The sequence below is a fragment of the Balearica regulorum genome, chromosome 9 (genome assembly GCF_011004875.1).
Source record: "Balearica regulorum gibbericeps isolate bBalReg1 chromosome 9, bBalReg1.pri, whole genome shotgun sequence".
Classification (NCBI taxonomy): Eukaryota; Metazoa; Chordata; class Aves; order Gruiformes; family Gruidae; genus Balearica; species Balearica regulorum.
Genome location: NC_046192.1, coordinates 7478121 through 7495074, shown reverse-complemented (window position 1 = coordinate 7495074; position 16954 = coordinate 7478121). Strand labels below are relative to the sequence as shown.

The following is a 16954-nucleotide window of genomic DNA, read 5'->3' as shown; positions in this document are numbered from 1 at the left end:
AGTAAAGTATGTGTGTAGGAAGGAGGAGAGGGTGATTCAGATGTTTGCATCGTATTCGTACTATTTTATGTTCTTGTGTGTGTAGTGTTGTATTTTTTAATATATATATACACATACATATAGTAGTGAGTTGAGTGCTTCAAGCTGCTACCTGAAGCTCTTCAGGAATCTGAAAACACAAACACATAAAAAATGTTGTAAGGCTTTTAGTACATATTCAATTTCTTTCATTCTGTTTCTTTATTTGAAATCAGTTGTATTAGTGGGTTGATGGGATTCCCTTTCCGACAGGAATAAGGTGTGCAAGTACATTAATGAGGTGAGTGCATTGCTCAGCTTTCCTTTGTTGTTCCCAGATGCAATTTTTTAATTGCCAGCCTTACAGATTGACTTTAGGATCTGAAAATCTAGATAAATCTTTGTTGGTAATAGCTTTTCTGCAGGCCAGATGATGCTTTCATGTACACCTGTGCAACTGCCTTAGCCAGCTGGCAGCTGGGGGCGGAGGGACCTGGAAGAGGCTGTTTATGGCCAAAGCGTATTTGATAATGAATCGGTAAGAAGCAATAAACCCAAACCCTTTGTGGTGTTTTATAGTTCCTTCCAGAGCGCAGCCACGCTGCTCGGTGGTTCAGCTGTGCTTGGATTTCTCCTCGTCTTGTTTGACATCAATGATGTCCTGTGCAGATGGCGGTCATAAAACCACGAGTGGATTACACAAAGCACGAGGACAGAAGGACCAAGCGTGAAGCTGGGAGGTGTGTGAGGAGCAGAGGGCTGGGGTAAAACCCCTCCGGTAGCTTCTTGCTGTCCTCCCCTTTGTGTCTGAATCCATTGGAACAGCAAGCGAGCGCCGTTGGGGGAAGAGTCGTTGCGTGTAGTTTGAGAGGCCCAGAGAAAACGCGTTAGCTGGAGCTGGGGAGCTGGAGGAGGACAGGGAAGAAGCCGGGAGTAGTATGCTGCTGCAGGCCTAGTTCTGCAAATAGAGTAAGCAGTGTTGTGAGGAGTAGGACGATGCCGTCTCGCCTTTCAGCCATCCAGGTCAAAGACAACAGCTCAGAGAGGTCTCCTGCTGTCTGTGTATCCAGTAGGACCAAGTACAGGAAAGTTTTTTGCTCAGTGATGCTGCTCTGGAGGTGAAGAAATTCAGTGTGAGCAGAACTTGAGTTAGCTACGAGATTCTAGTCATGTGAAATTCCAGCTTTTTTTTTGGTGAGTTTTAATGCCCACCTACCCCCTCACCTCTCCCTTCCCATCAGTGGGGTTTATGCTGGTGCTTCAGAGGCTCAGGGTATCACAGCACGTTCCATGCAGTGGCTGTAGGAATGCATAATACGGGAATCATCTTTCCACACTCTACTGCTCGCAAAATGATGCAACCGTTTGTAAGACAAGGTGCCAGGAGTGCTGGTTGTAGGCGGTGGCGCAGCAGTGTGAAATTTCAGGCAGAGCTTTGCCGAGGTTGGAAGGTGGTAACAGGAGCTTGCCATGAGAAGGGCTGAGCAATGGCGAGTCGAGGCAGCACTGTGTGCTCTACCTGTGATATGAGAGTGCATTTGTGTTCAAAATGAATGCTTTAGAAATGTCTTTGGGGAGCATCAGCTGTGTTTGCATACCAGGAATGATGATGAATCCTAAATTCAGTATGAAAATAATTCAGATTGTCTCCAGTACTCATTTTCTGCTGATAAAGATTACGATACTTAAGAAAAAAAATTGCTTTCAAGAAATCAACCATACAAATGGTGCTAAACTAACAGGATCAAATTCATTGTATTAAGCCAAATTGCAACTTCATTGCTCTAGATTAATTCCAATGTAATTCTGTTAATATCAAAACTAGAGTAAGAAAGTGATGAGTCAGGTCTGTTGTTTGCAGATCTCCCCTAGAGATCATTAGCTTGTATACAGTTGCTTTAAAATTTAAACGACACGCTGCTACCATTTTTTCTCTCGGTTTGAGGAAATCTGTATATTTTGGAGCCTCTGGGTAATTGAAATAGAAGCAGTTGAGGAAATGTGGTGTAACAATGATGTGAGGAATGTCGTCAGATATTTATTGTCTTACATAGCTCGTACAATGTGTTTAATTTAAGTAGGAGAGTCATCAGTTCCATTGCCCTGTCAATACCGTGAAATTTGAAGAAAGCTGCAATGTTCTGCAATGTAAAGCAGAAGATGCTTTGAATCAATTTAATTGCTAACTAGCATAAATAACTTTATTATTCAATATAATAGTAAACACCCATACAGAAAACTACTGTGATTGGTTCCAGCTGAGAATGAGTTGTAAGCAATGAAAATCTTGAATGAGCATGTGTTATTTTAATGTGGTAGTATTTAGAATTTCTTCTGAGGCTCCAGCATGCTGGGGCACAGTACAAGAAAAGGTAACAGGGTGTACTTCATGGTCTCACACAATGAATATGTCATACCAAATGCAACAGGTAGATAAAACAGGCCAGTGGGAGAAGGGCAGGTGGGGCAGCCAGGCAACCGGCTACCCACCTGGTTCAGCACGTAGGGCCAACATTTTGTCTTTTTGCATGCATCCCTTCTCTCTCTCTCAAAAAAAAAAAAAAGTACTTGATTAGCTTAACACAAAATAAAAATGTGCTTAAGAGCAGCTGTGAAAAATTACAGTTTTGAATTTTAGAATATTTTAATCAGTACGATTAGATTCAACACCAGGAAATCTCATCATCTGTTGTAATACAGTTAAGGTAGAAATGTGCCAACAAATTGAGGGATAAGAAAAGACTCACCTCAAATCACTCTCTGATACTACCCTCCCAACAATAAAGGCTTGTTCACAGCCATGAAAGTTTTTCTAGGTGTGCACTTGTGCATGGGTGGTTTATTTACCTATTTCTGAAGCACATTTCATGAAGAGATAAAATGCAAGAAACTGTGTCGTCATATTTCAGTCCTGTTGCATATTGTTTGTAGTGTGTGAATTCCTGTTGCAATAGTCGCTGCAGTGGTTCATCCTTGGAACCTGAACTTTCCTTCAACTTTCTCAGTTATTACTTTGCCTATAAACCTGTCCATAACCCCTGAACAACGTTGTCTTTGAACTCCAGTGCATCTACTCAGTGAAATTCTCATCCAAGCTTTAATCTTCTCTCACCTTGATATATTTTAACTTCCCTATTTATAGCCTGGCACACAAGCTGAATTTAATGGTGATAAACATGTTTCTAAGAGTAAAAGCTATAAAGTACGTATTAGAGATTAATCTAAGCCAAATCCTCATTCCCAGCATATTAAACTTGGGGAGGTTTGAGCTGGGAGGAGCTAAGGACCCAACGGTTGTAACTTGGGCTCATCTCTAACATCAAGCACTTCATTTTTACGTTTTTTTTTTGTTGGTTTTAAAAGAGTGTGTATTTATGTTAGGTGTCTTTTCTACTACAGAACGTTTAGATCATCACTGAAATGTCTCAATTTACCTTCACACTGTGTTCAAGAACAAAGAGAAGAGTTGTTCTGTGGAAGTATTTGAGGGGAGGAGAACAAACAACAAATCAAGACCAGAAAGCAAATCTTTCCAGCTCATCCTTCCTCTTTGCATTTTCCTGATGCGCGCAGGGAATGAAATCATACGTATGCTTCCTCTTTCAGAAGGGAAGTAGGCACCAGTCTCGCTTGTGTTCCCTGGCAGCATGCAAATCTATCTAGCTGTAACAAAACCTGCTTATTACAGGGCTTTACTCTTTTTTAAAAAAGCCACTCATTTGCTCGTACAATTTATTAGTATCTGGCTCTGATTTGCAGCTTCTGAATAATGTAGAGCAGTACAATTTAGTAATCTGTAAATTGAAGAGATAGTGTGTTAAAATGTTTTCTAATGTGTCATACTTGTGATTTTTTTTTTTGTTACTGGAAATTGAATTATTGTAATATATATGTGCATTTAAATTAGCTGTTGTAATTCAGAAAATGAAGGTTTTCAGGAAAGTTTCCACAGTGTGAAGTTTGCTTGTAGATTTGGCCTGGGCCAGACTTTGTATGACTCCTGTTCTACATATTAAATGTGCTTGATCTAGAGCCCTTTTTAGGTGGATCATAAACCCACCCTCAGGTTAAGCACTGTAGAGCACATTGAGCTGCTCAGAAGAGGGTTTCTACAGCTATCTGTGTATATGACTATATAGACAGCTTTCCTCCAAATGTACACAGACAAATCGCTTTTCTAGGCGAAACACTCCTATAAGCAATATGATTCGAAAAAAGTGTTTAGGCATATGTAAAGTCTGCTAAATTGAAATCTTAAAGAATAAATGCCCAGCCTGCATTGAATTCATTGGGTTTAGGCGTGTGCGCTGGTGCTGTGAGTCAGGACCAGTTGGCCAAGTCTTGTGTCTTCGGAGGAGACCGCAAACACTGAAATGCAAAAAAATTGCAAGGAGATACGTACTTGTGTGCAAAGGACAGATTCTTTATGAAACTCCTAACAAGAGGCCACTGGCTTTTGGGAATGGTTTTGGTTTGTTTTCATTCTGTTCTGCTTTTCAACTCTTTTTCTCTCAAGAAGGCACAGCTGGAGAGCATTAAGTCAAAACACATGATGCTGCAGAATATCTGCTTGTTCATTGCTGCTTTTTCAGCTTAATTCTGCTAAATGATGCCTAATTGAAGTTTCAAACTGTGCTTAACTGCCTTTTACAGATACCTTTGGCTTTTAAGTGTTAAACACACCCTGCCCAGTACAGGACATGCAGAGGAGGAGGGAGGTTTACCCCTGAGCCCTTCTTCTATTCCAGCTTTCTTGCCTTCCTTTCTCCCTTAAACATGTTTAATTTCAAGCACCAAATTGTTGTGAGATGTGGGCTAGCTCAGATACAAGGAGGTGTTTGTGTTAGTTTCTATTTTTACTTCCCCACCCTGTCGCTAAAAGCAAGGTGCTGATGTGGTGCAACAGAAAGCTTTATTTGTCCTAGTAGACAATCGCTGGAGACCGGGGCTGTTTATCAGCCTCCACTGATAACAGAAAATCTCACCATCTGCCACCCGTTACGCTTTTGAAGAAGCGAGCGCGATGGCTTCCAGCTGTACACGACCAAGCTGCACGGGTGGGAGGGCGATGTTGGAGGGGCCGAAGGAGGGTGTGCGTGTGCTCTGCCTGCGGTAACAGCATCGGCACCTACGGGGGAGCTCGGGGCTTCGTTGCCTGCGACTCGTGCAAAGCCAGCATGAGTTTGCTAGTAGTCTGCCAGAGCCCGGCGCTCTTGGACAGATAAATGGGGGAGTTCAAGAAAAATGGTAATGCTTCTCTGAAAAAAACACAGGGTTCCCTTTTCAGTTGCGGAGTTCTTGGGAGTGACGATTCCTCTGGATCGCCTGAGCTGCCATTGAAATGGGATGTTGTAAGATGCTTCGTTTGTACGGTGTGCTGGGTTAGGCTGCAGAGCTTAAAGGCATCTGTGGGAAAAATAGATAAGCGATTTCTTTTATCCTGTTATCCTTTGACTGAATTTTCATTGCTGTTAGGAGATTTATTAGCATTTTTTATGACTGGTCATAGCCTGTGTTCTTTAATATATTATTTGCAATTTCCTTTCTCTAGGTTGTGCCATTTAAGGAACACAACTCAATTTTTCCATCAGTTGCATCAGGGAAGCCATAAATACATCACAGGGAGCGTATTTATGTACCGTATTATGTGAGGGAAAGAATTTAGCCTGTACTGTGTAAAATTAAAACAATAATTAAGCTTTGGCAGAAAGGTTGGAAGGAAAACTGCTGGCTTTTTTTTTTAATGTTTATTGTATGTGATAATGAATTGGTAGTTACAAATTTCTGTGTGCCCTAAATCACCATAATGGAAACACTTAGGCCACATTACCCCTTAGCGGGTGCTTTAATACCTGGCGGAAGGGGGAAAACTCAAGAAAAAGGATTAAAACAAAGCGTGCCGCAGTCTGGAGTTGGGTGGGTACTCAGGTGCGCTGGTGGGGGACAGAGGATTGTCCGTTGGAACAGTGGGCGTCAGGGCGTCAGAGTGGTGACAAGCCATGGAGAGAGCGTTCCCTTCCCACCTGCTTAGTGGGAGGCCCACCAGGGCAGGGACAGTCTGGGAACGTCATCTCGTGTCCGTATGGGATCCCCTTTCCATGACAAAGGGTTAATCTTGTGGGCATGTCATCCCTCTGAAGGCGGTGATGACCATTGACCTTGGCAAAGCAGGAGATGAAAATAGAGTGGTGAAGAGCAGTGGAGGGCAGGAACCTCAGTGGTGGTGACTCACCGGTGGCAAAGAGGAGAGGGCAGAAAGGGGAACCGGGCGAAGAGGAGAGGGCAGAAAGGGGAACTGGGCAATAGCCACCGAGGTGGTAGGACATCTAGAAAGCCTTATGCCCAATTAGGATACGCACAGAGGCACCACGCGTTTTCCTGGTTTGCAGGACTCCTCTCTGCGCCGCAGCTATGGATGCCTTTGGCAAGGGGTTACGTTCTTCCCCGTTGTTGACGGTGCCGCTTCACCTCGCTCCTCTGCCGGGTGATGGGCACGCTGGGGCGGGAAGGGCTTGTGCCACCATTGCCCGGTCATCAGCCGGCTCTTCCCTCCTGGCACGGCTGTTAGCACAGCAAAGTTAGGATTGGGGAAATGTCATCTACTTATTTTATGATGTGCAATTGCAGCTCTGTCTCTCCACACTGTATTTTTTTTCTTTTTTTTTTTTTTTTAAATCTGACTTTAAAGCTGCCTTACTGCAGTTGGAAACAGTAACATGAATCACTGAATAAAGTGCTTTTTAAGAAGTTTAAGGCCAAAAATATCAAAATACAAGATAATTTGGTATCTTAAGTAGATCTATAATTTTTAAAATGCTTAAATTTTGGTGATAATTCTTACAAAAACTTCCTTTGTTTTTCAACCACCTTTAATTTTGCTTTGTGGTTTGGTTTTTTTTTTCCCCCCAGACAACTCTGATTTTACGAAATGAGATAAAAATATGTTCTTCATAGAGTAATGAAAGCCATGAACATTATGTGCTGTTAGAGCTTTAAAAATGTCTTTAAAAAATGAGTATTGTCATTTGGCAAATAACTGTTGTGTGGTAAAAGCTGCTCTTCTGTATGAGCCTTATGTAACATTGCAGTTAATAACATTTAGTGTTATTGGATGCTAAATGGCTTCAGTATCTCAACTCTGAAAGCCTGTTTACAAAGATGAGGCAGTCTTGTTGGAGTGCCAGATTGTTAAATAACTACAGGTTGCCAAAACTAAATGAACTTTTCCACTGGTAATGATGTGCAAATTGCTATCGCAGATGCATATATCAGGGAGATGCTCACAAGCACATAGTTGTTTCTCCTTACAAACGTTTCTTTGCCTTTGTCCTTAAACTGTCAGTGATACTATTAGAACGAATATGTCTAGATATATTAGCACAGCTATTTTGTGTTATTAATAGCTAAATAGCTACTAAATAGCTATTTTTTAAGTTAATTTAATTTATTGAATAGCTGTTTAAGCTATTTTTAAGCTATTAGCTGTTATGTTAAATAGCTATTTAAGCTATTTTGTACACCACTTGGTGAAATGCAGCTCTGGGGGAGAAGAGCGGCTGTTGCTGGCCCTTACCCCAGGTGTCCGGGGTCGGCAGGCGTGGAACTGCAGTGCGGGGATGGGGAGCCTGTGGCGGAGCACCCTGCACTGTGCCCTGTGGTGGGCTGGTTGTGGATACCCTGCTGAGGAGTGGAAGCAAGAGTCTGGTTTTTAGTTCTGTTTCGCTTTGTTGGGTTGGGGGTTTTGTTGTTTTTAATGGGCCGCCTTCTAAACTGCTGGTGCAAATTTGGGAGACGCAGGAATTAAAGTCTGGCACATAAATAAGCGGTATTATTTTTTTCACTGTTGGTTTGGGTTTTTTTTTAAAAACAGTTTTCTGTAATGTGACGGTTACGAGGAGGTACCTTTGGGTGAAGAGGTTTCATAGTAAACTTGAAATGAGAGGATGATTCCTTAAAGCCTGTTCAGGAAGGTGACGGGAGCTGGCCCGAGTTCCGTGCGTGCGTTACCCAGCGGGCTGCGGCCGCGCTGTTCTCCCTGGGCTCTGCTGGAGCCCGAGAGGAAGCGCTGGGTTTCCTGTGCAAAGCTTGCTCCCTTGCCCCGGAGTGTCTCACTTTTGAATTTCTGAGCCTGGTTGGGAATTTAATACAAAGAGCCATTCTTGTGAATCATGTTTTCTTTACAATTTTGCATTCCAGCTCAGCGATTTATTCCTCCTTTTCCTAATGGCAACATTACTGGAGTTCACATAGCTTCAGCAAAATGGCCGGTTTGTGTTCTTCTGGGGGGCTTGAGTGCTCCAGTTCCATTCCGTTGTGGTTATTCTAAAAATACAACACTTATAATGTATGTTAGGTTTACTGAGTAGTGAGATGTTCTGACAATCGGTTAATATCCCTGAATTTAAAAGTTTTTTAAAGGTAAATATTTAATGCTGTGAAAGAAAGACTTTTTCAGCAGCCAAACTTACAGTTAACCACGTGGCTTCAGAATATTTGTCTTCCCATCTCTTGCTTTATTAGAATATTCTCTTCTCAGCATTATTTGTGTGATTTCAAATGGAACGAGCATTTTGGAAATACCATTTTGAATGTTTGAACGTGCTGTTGAGTGTTTTGGATACACCGAGTGTGCGTGTGTGTTAGGCGCCGTTCATAGCAATATATTCTCAGGATGGTTGAACTTTCCCTTTCATTTCTGAAAGGACCAAGTTACTTATTTCTGACTGAATTTCCCTGAAAATCTGAGGCACTTTTGGTGTTTGCATGTGTTACAGCCGATGATGAGCAACCTCTCTTCGCAGCGGTCCGTTTCCTCGCCGCCATGCTGTGCCGTGCTAACCTCACCCCGGTTCCCTCTCCCCGGGCTCCAGCGCAGGAAATGCCCCGGAGCTGCCATGGGGGCTCAGCACCCAGCCTGAGCGCCGGCTGTGGGCAGCCAGGCCGTACGGCAGCTGTGGGCACCTGATGAACGTTAAAGCACCTCTGACGTTGCCGCTTGCCTATGTCTGGACTGCAGCCCAGTGGCGCTCTGGCTTTGCTCTCTCTCCACCAGTTCCCCAGGCGGGGGACTTGCTGGGGCGCCCGGTGGCACCCGCCTAGCCCGGGGCTGGTGTGCTGGAGAAGGCAGCATGGCTGAGCCTGTCTTCTCGGCCTCGGGGCGGGGTGCCGCTGAGGGGTGCGCCCAGGTGCCCCGGGGCGGAGAAGCACTCCCAAATCCGCAGAGCACAGGATCAAAGGTCTGCGCGGTCTTTATACGAGCTTTCTTCTGCCTCTCCCCCACGTTCATACAAATGCCTTCCCCTGGAACTCGCACAGTTTTCAGGACCTGACTTGTGCTTCTTGAAACCCAAACTTTTTTTCCAAATGATCCTCCTTTGTAAAATATGTAGTAAAAATGTGAGATGTGATGGATGGGAGAGTGCTTCCCTTAAGGTACTTGCCAAATGTTTAATAATGGTTCTGTTGCGTTAGGCTGCCCAAAAGTTGTCAGTCTTTAATTTTAAACAGTTTTACATTTATCCCATAAACTATTTTGAAAACTAAGATTATTTCTTTTCCTGAATTTAACTTTGTATCACTTAGGACTATTCACAGCTGCAAAAAAGTTTTTACTTAAAATGCTATTATTACAATTTTTCCTCAAGTTCTTACAGTCAGCACCCCAGAAACATAACTTTTATTTAGTATTGTAGGACAGATGTGTTCTAATTTTGTTGTAGGTTTCAACTGCTGGATAGAAGGGAGAATAAAAAGAGTATAGTTAATTCTTCAAGATGCAAATACACATTCAGTATGTGTAATTTAGCAGCTGTTGCAAACACTTGGGGGCATTTTATTTAGCATTTTGAAAATTCCCTGTACAAGTGAGACAGGAGACACTCATTTAGCATTTTAAGCTTGAAAAATATTTTAACCTTTCCTTAAATGGGGTTTTGAAGTTTAGGATTAACTCTGTGCCTGACTGCACAGATGGCTACGTTTTCCATATTCCTTTGTCTAGGAAAAAAAAGAGACCACACGGTCAGTTAATGGCTTTAAACACTCTTAGTCTTTATTTTACATCTTCTTAATAGGACCTCAGAGATTCTGCGAAGATACTCAGAAAATTGTTGTTTATGGCGTAAGCCTTGTAAGATGTGTTGTATTCTGTGTGCTGGAACTCATGAGCTATTTTTGCTCCTACTTATTAATCCTGGTTAATGAATTTTACAGCTCATCCCTTAAGATTTAACATTCATAATTCTAGTATGTAAAAATAAAAACTAAGATCACTATGTATAGAAAATATATTTTATTACTGGAATGTGAGGGCTGTTATTTTTTAATAGCTAAAATTATAGATGAAGCGGATTTTTAAGGAGAAGTAGACTCCATGTGCAAGTGACTGAAGTGGTTATGAAGTTAAATAAGCTTTTTAGTCTTTCAGTGTACAACAGAATGCTGTCTAAGCTTTTTCCCTAGACACTTTTGGAAAACTCCGTAGTGAACTGTGAACTATACAAATCAAATATGATGCTGAGATAATTGATGGAAAATCCATTAAGTCAGTGATGTGTCAGGAGAGCAGACAATTACAGCATATAAATACAATCCTTAAATTGGATATTTTGTGCTGTATGATGTTGTTTTTTCAAGTAAGTTTTACAATAATATCAGTTAAAAGATTGGTAGATTAACATGGGTGGTGTAAATCTACATGTGGCACAGAAAAGAACACATGCTAAAACCACTGATGTACAATGTTGAGCATGTGTAAGTAATCTGTCAAGTTTTTAAAAGGTTATCACTATAGTATAGGCACATGACTTTTTTTTTCTCCATTTGAAAGTACTAGTAAGGTTTTAAAGGCTGCTACTGTTTTATCACGTAAAGAAGACTTTTCTGTAGTCTTTTAAGCTCTTACCCTTTTAAACTAACATGTGCAACCAAATCCATTTGGTTAAAGTTGTTCTTGAAGATAGCTGTAACTGGTTAAAGACTTTACAGCTTTATTCCAGTTCCTGCTGGAAAAAAATTTCCACTGCGAACTCTGCAATCACAGAGGTCGTTCATGCTGCTATTGGATAGAAATTCTATGAAGTTCCCTCAATTCTGTGCGAGTCTTGCAGGCCAGCGTGGGATATAGGGCTGAGATGATTCGAAGTGCCGCAGATCACTGTGTTTGGGTCTCCAATCTTAAGTGCTGTCAGCCAGGCATTTCTGACAGGTAAATTCACTTCTATTAAATTAAACTAAGAGCATCTACAGATGTGGTTTGTGTATTTTGAGGAGGTTTGTGTATATATGTATATACACACCCCCTGCCTTCTAGTCAGCTGAATCCTCCTCCCCAAACTTATTCATGGAGGAAAAGGTTAAATTTCCACTAGATTTTTAAGGGTGTTTTGTTTAGGTTTTTTGCTTCCAATGAACTTCCTAGAAAGAAAGGCTAAGTGTTGTAGGAAAAGCAGTGTTTGCTGAGAAGTTTTGTTACCCTCAAGGACCATTTCCAGTTCCTGAGACGCAGAAGGAACTGGTATGTAAAGGTCAGAAGTTGCCGGTGTAGTTCACATTAACAGAACGTGACCAATGTTGTGTTAAAAACAGAGTAGAAGCTCCTTGTCTTGTTAGAAATCTGGAAGTGTGGTAACTTCTTATGCTGCAACTTGGAAAGCCTGAAAAGTGGTTGTGGATTGTTGTTTTAAGCCTTACAGATAAGGAAGCTCAGTCTGAAACTTTGCAGTCACTTACTATGGGTGAAATGCATAGAATTCTGTCTTTGCTTCTATTGATTATCTTAATTGCCTCATGGTTGTCAGGTTTTTCACAATACCATTACTATCTTTATGACTGTTTAATACCGTACAGAATCTATGTTAATAAATAAAACATTGCCTGTAAATGGAGATGCTGAAAAAATAACTCTTTATTTTCTTTCTTCTATTTTTTTCAGCGGAACCCCTGCCTTTAATGGACTTGTGCCGAAGATCAATTCGTTTTGCTCTTGGCAGAGACCGCCTGCATGACATAGAAATTCTACCTTTGCCTCTGTCTCTGAAAAATTATTTACAGTACCAATAAGATGTCTAGAACCCTCTGGCCTCACATTGGACTACATCAATGCAAATGGCAGAAAAATGTTTACAGCGAAATATAAATCTTCGTAATGGACACTTAAGTGTTATTTAATTTTTAATATATTTTTGAACCAGTGAAAGCAGATCACTGTGGGGGACTACTAAAGAATGTGAAAACATTGATTTGATCGAGATTCGTGTGTTATCTGTTGCCTGTTGTGTTTACAGTCCTGAAGGCCATTATTTTCATCTCTCAATATATTGGTTTATCTTTGTTGCCTCTGGTAAATGCCAATAGAAAATCTGACCTGCAAGGTCCACTGTTATGCAAGACAGAGCATTCTTCAATGATGTGATTTATTAATTTGTTTTTCCTTTCTCTCTCCTGCACCTCACCCCAACAGATAAATTAGTAAAGGAAGAATCTTGACAGTAACTTTTGAAAAATATTTAGACCTTGAATTTTGGTATCCAGAGTTGTTGAGAGTTTTGAGTGTTCAGCACTCAACATAACCAGGCCTATAATATCTAAAAGTTCTAGCATTTAAGAAAGCAGATTATTGTCTAGAAGAAGAGTATGTGATTTAAAAAACACAAGAGGAAAGAAACTGGTGTATGAGTCAGATCAATTTTTGGACGTGGTAACAGAAGGATGCAGTCCATTATTTTCAAGACCAAATCTAGTCCCTCCGAAGTTCTGCAGTTTATAACAAAGTGTTCACAATCCCAAGAATTTAGGATATTCATATTTTAGAAAGCTTGTCACTTTTTTATTTGAACAAATTTATAATTTTTATGTGGTATGAACTCTTAAGTACTTGGTTCTCTTTTTAATGTATGTGTGGTTATATTGTTTATTTATCTGTTTAGAGTCTGTGGAGTTCTCATTTAACTGTTTCCCATCTTGGGGGGTGACTGGTTTTTGTTGTTTGTTTGGTGTTTTTTTTTTCCCCCCAACTCCATCTGAAATGTATTAATTTTTCAGGCTCATCCCATTTTTTAAGATGCTGCTTTCTGTTTGCATTTCTTAATGTTTCAAGTTATCTGCCTGATCAGTTATCTAGTTTTTAAACTGGAAGTTGTTGTTATGGCAGGATGTCAAATGTTTAGACTGAGCTGCCTCCAGCATATTTTAATGTGAATTTACTGATGAATGAGGAGAAAATTTCTAATAAAGTCTACTGTCCAAAATAAAACTCATGTCTCCTTTGATGAAGTGTTAAATAAGATAGCACTGCATACAGAGTTGAAGTTCAGTTCCTCCTGCAGCTTTGCAAATGTTTCTGTTCAGCACTTCTTTGGAATTGCTGCTTTGGGCTCATGTGCAAGATACATCGCAGGCAATGTCATGTCCTGTTCCTGATTTATCCCACTCGCTCTTAATATAGCTGCACTCCTGCTTTTAATGCAATTCTGGCCAGATTCCTCTAAACAAAACCTCGGTTTTGTGCAAAGTTGCACTCGATGCTTTTGAAGTAATTTGAAGTTTGACCGCTGTGGACTGATGATACAGGCAAAACCACTGAACCGCAGATGGTTGCCCTTCTGTCCCTCACCCTGAGGAACAGAATTACAGTTGTAGTTGGGAAAGAGCAACATGAGATAATCAAGATACAAAAACACAAGCAAGAGTGGAAGCAACAAGAGCAAGGTAACACAGGGATGTCAAAAGTTAAATAGCAAGTATTTGGGCTTAGCTGTGTGAGTTGATGCTTGCTTCAGCATCAGTTTACTTTCAGACTTGCTTTCACTTAAGGCGTACATGCTGTGTTCCTTAGTCTTGCAAAGGAGGAGAAATTACAGCTGTGATCTCTATTTCTTACTTTTTCCACTTGCTTTGTTTAAATTAAACCTTTTGTCTTAATAGGTGCATAGGAAGATGGAGATATAAAGGTATAATAACTCAAAAGGAAAAATGTGTCTGTGTCAAGTGATCTTTCTTAAGCAAGGTAAGCACCTGTTGAGGAATGGCATAGTAATGCTGGTAGACCTCCTTTTTTTGCCATTGAAGTCCATTTTAGGTAAGCATTTCCTAAAATTAATATTTTACTGTGTGTAACTAGACTTCACGTTCCTTTGAATAACTGCAGTGATACAACTGTTAAGTGTTGTCTTCTCTGTTCTTTCACCTGACCCAGGCTGACAGCTTTTTAATGTGACAGTAAAATGGCAACTGATACCATGAGACAAATTAACAGTGCATCTGTGTGTTAATTAACCTAATTATTTTACAGTTGAATTGGAATTTCAGTTGGTACCCTTTCTGTGATGATTTCTCTCAACCAAACGTCCTTATTTTAACTTTCAAACATTGTTTTTTCTAACGCTTAGCTGTCTTCCAGGAGTGCTAGTTTTACAGAGTGATAGTTTTATTCTTTTACTGTTCCCTAATTGTCTGTTGTGATGCTGTGGATGGTAGATACACCCCTACATGTGGGATTAGGGCCCTGTTTTCAGGGGTCAAAGTCTTTTTGATATAGTTTTCTTGGTCCATAGAAGCCTTGTAAGGAGGATGTACCATGGAGAATAATAACAAGACTTCAGTGTTCCTGCTAACTGTCCCTTTGCAAATAGATTCTCTTCCAAGAGGTTAACTAACCTAATTATTGAGGCTAAGCAAGTAGTCAAGAGTTGCCTCCTCACAAAACATACAAAAAAACCAACCAAACAAAAAAGTCACCTCTCTGTTGCTGAACTCTGGCCTGGGTGGTATGTTCCTCAGATTGATTCTCACTTTACTGGAATGCAAACATTGTTTACGGTCTGCTTCAGGAGAGAATTGAACAATAATTTATAAGGTGGCGATGCATTGGCTTTTGCCCAAAGCAGAGGTCAAACACTGTTACGGACATTCTTCAACCAGCGTAGCTGAAACCTCTCAGTCTCTATCCTGGAAGCCCAAATGCAGCAAGATACCTACCCAGAAGTCCACTCTCGGGCATATCTAACAGAGGGGATGATTGCTTACTACAAAGCGGTACAACTTCGAGATTTGCAGCAAAATCTGTCTTGCAACTGTATTTTTAATTTCCAGCCACTTTGGGCTTTTATCACATGAAGAAACATAGACAATAGATATTGATGGTTTTCAGCTTTTCTGTCCCTGTGAGCAAAAGGAATATAGCTTTTCTAGACATGATCTGGAATTGTTTCTGTGGCTGGTAAACCAAGGCTAATAGAAACTCTTTTAAAGCAAAATGTGTGAGTCTTTATTGTATTTAAAGGTGTAGGGTATGTGCCTGGGAGCTGCAACCAGTTTGCAACCTTTGTGATGGGTGTGTGCTAATTAGTGGGTTGCAATAGGAAGTATTTCACCTCCTGTTTGGGATTTGGATGTCTAATATGGCCCCGTCTTGGGAGGTATTGAAGATGCAGAATCCCTTCTGTTAAAACTGTGGTTGAGACTTGTGGATGCATGCGTCATAGCTTCTCTTCATTGTTGTCTCAGTATTGCCATTCTCCATCCTTCTGCAATTCTTGTGAGGGAGAGGGCTTGATTTATCCACCTAGAGATGCTGCTTTTGCAATTCACAAGTGCTATAACCTCAGTAGCACGCTTAGCTTTGACTTACTAAAGCTGTAATTTTATAACACCTAAATCTGGGGTCAAATTTGAGAAACCATTGTCCTTTGGCATAGCAGCTCTCACACACATGTCCCTTTTACCAGGCTGCAAAAGTCAGCGCTATGAAGGCTTTATTTCTGCTTCAGACCAGACCAAGGGAAAAGTACTGGAATGTCTGCATTCTCATCCAGAGGTAATGTAGTACAACCCGTAGAGAAATTGTGAAGTCTTATTTTAGACTTCACATGTAGTCTTTCTGGTGTTCAAGTTTTTATCTCAACAGATTGACTGAACCTGTTCCTCTTGAGATAGGATATAACTTTGCAAGTTTCTCGGTGTTAACTTGAAACTGGGAAAAACTTACAGAAACAGATACGTATGAATCATTCAAGTGTTTCTGATAGCTACAAAAGAGCAGCAAGCCAGAAATGCTATAAAATTTCCTTCTCATCTCCATTACAGTTGTTATTGTTAAACTACAACCATATGTTCTCACGTCAGTCAGCAGCAGTCACTACGCAGCAAGCTTTGTATCAGATCCAGCAGTGCTCATTCAGGTACAATTCCCACTGACATCAGTGGGAGATCTGCCTGAGTCAGCACTGCTGCTTTTGGTTCCCATGTAAAGATCTCCAAACATTTCCAATACACTGTATCGAGCGATACTTTATTATATGTAAGCAATGTCAAGCAGATGGTTTCTGCAGCAGTTTTTCTAATTTGGCAAAACATGCTGGCAAGTGTAGTTAGGTAAATGTTGTGAGAAAGTTGAATGAAAAAATGTGTCTAGTTGAGGCTGGGAGCGATATTCAAAGGGGAAGCTAGACGTTTTGGCTCCTTGCTGGTGATTTTCAAAAGCTTTTTAGTTTATAAACCTTTAAAATCTTGCAGTAGTTTTTATTCTGTATACTTAAAGGAATGTAGGATCTTATATCCATTCCTGTTTATCTCACAAAAGAATGTCTGATGATCGTGAAGTGGAAATCCTTTGTTTGCTTGATTCAAAGACACCAAAAAACCTCATTCCTCCTTGGGCAACGTTCCCTGTAGACATAGAGCCATGAGAAATATACAACACACATCAGCCTGAATGTGTCATGTCCCCCTCACTTTTTTTTTCTTGAGATTGCAACTGTTCCTTCAGAGAACAACTCTGTGTATTCTGCAGACAGTTTCTAAAATAAAAATGTTTTGAAGCATCTGCTACAGAGCAGAACACCCCACCGAAGGTATATTGAAGCAAATTTGAATGTACTATGGTGGGGGCACAGAACAAAGGACCAGAGCTCTAGAGAATAGCATTTCCCTTAGGGTT

At 40.8% G+C, this 16954-nt stretch overlaps 1 protein-coding gene across 9 annotated transcripts in view; it reads left to right on the top strand.

Moving 5' to 3' along the window:
* The window catches only part of SPSB4 (splA/ryanodine receptor domain and SOCS box containing 4), a 171250-nt gene extending 157980 nt beyond the window's left edge, over positions 1 to 13270 (top strand). For all 9 annotated transcript variants that reach the window (XM_075760972.1, XM_075760971.1, XM_075760976.1 and 6 more), the window contains one exon: positions 11951 to 13270. In XM_075760972.1, the coding sequence (XP_075617087.1) occupies positions 11951 to 12078 (128 nt within the window). In that variant the 3' untranslated portion in view covers positions 12079 to 13270. The remainder of the gene's footprint in view (positions 1 to 11950) is intronic.
* The last annotated feature ends 3684 nt before the right edge of the window (positions 13271 to 16954 follow it).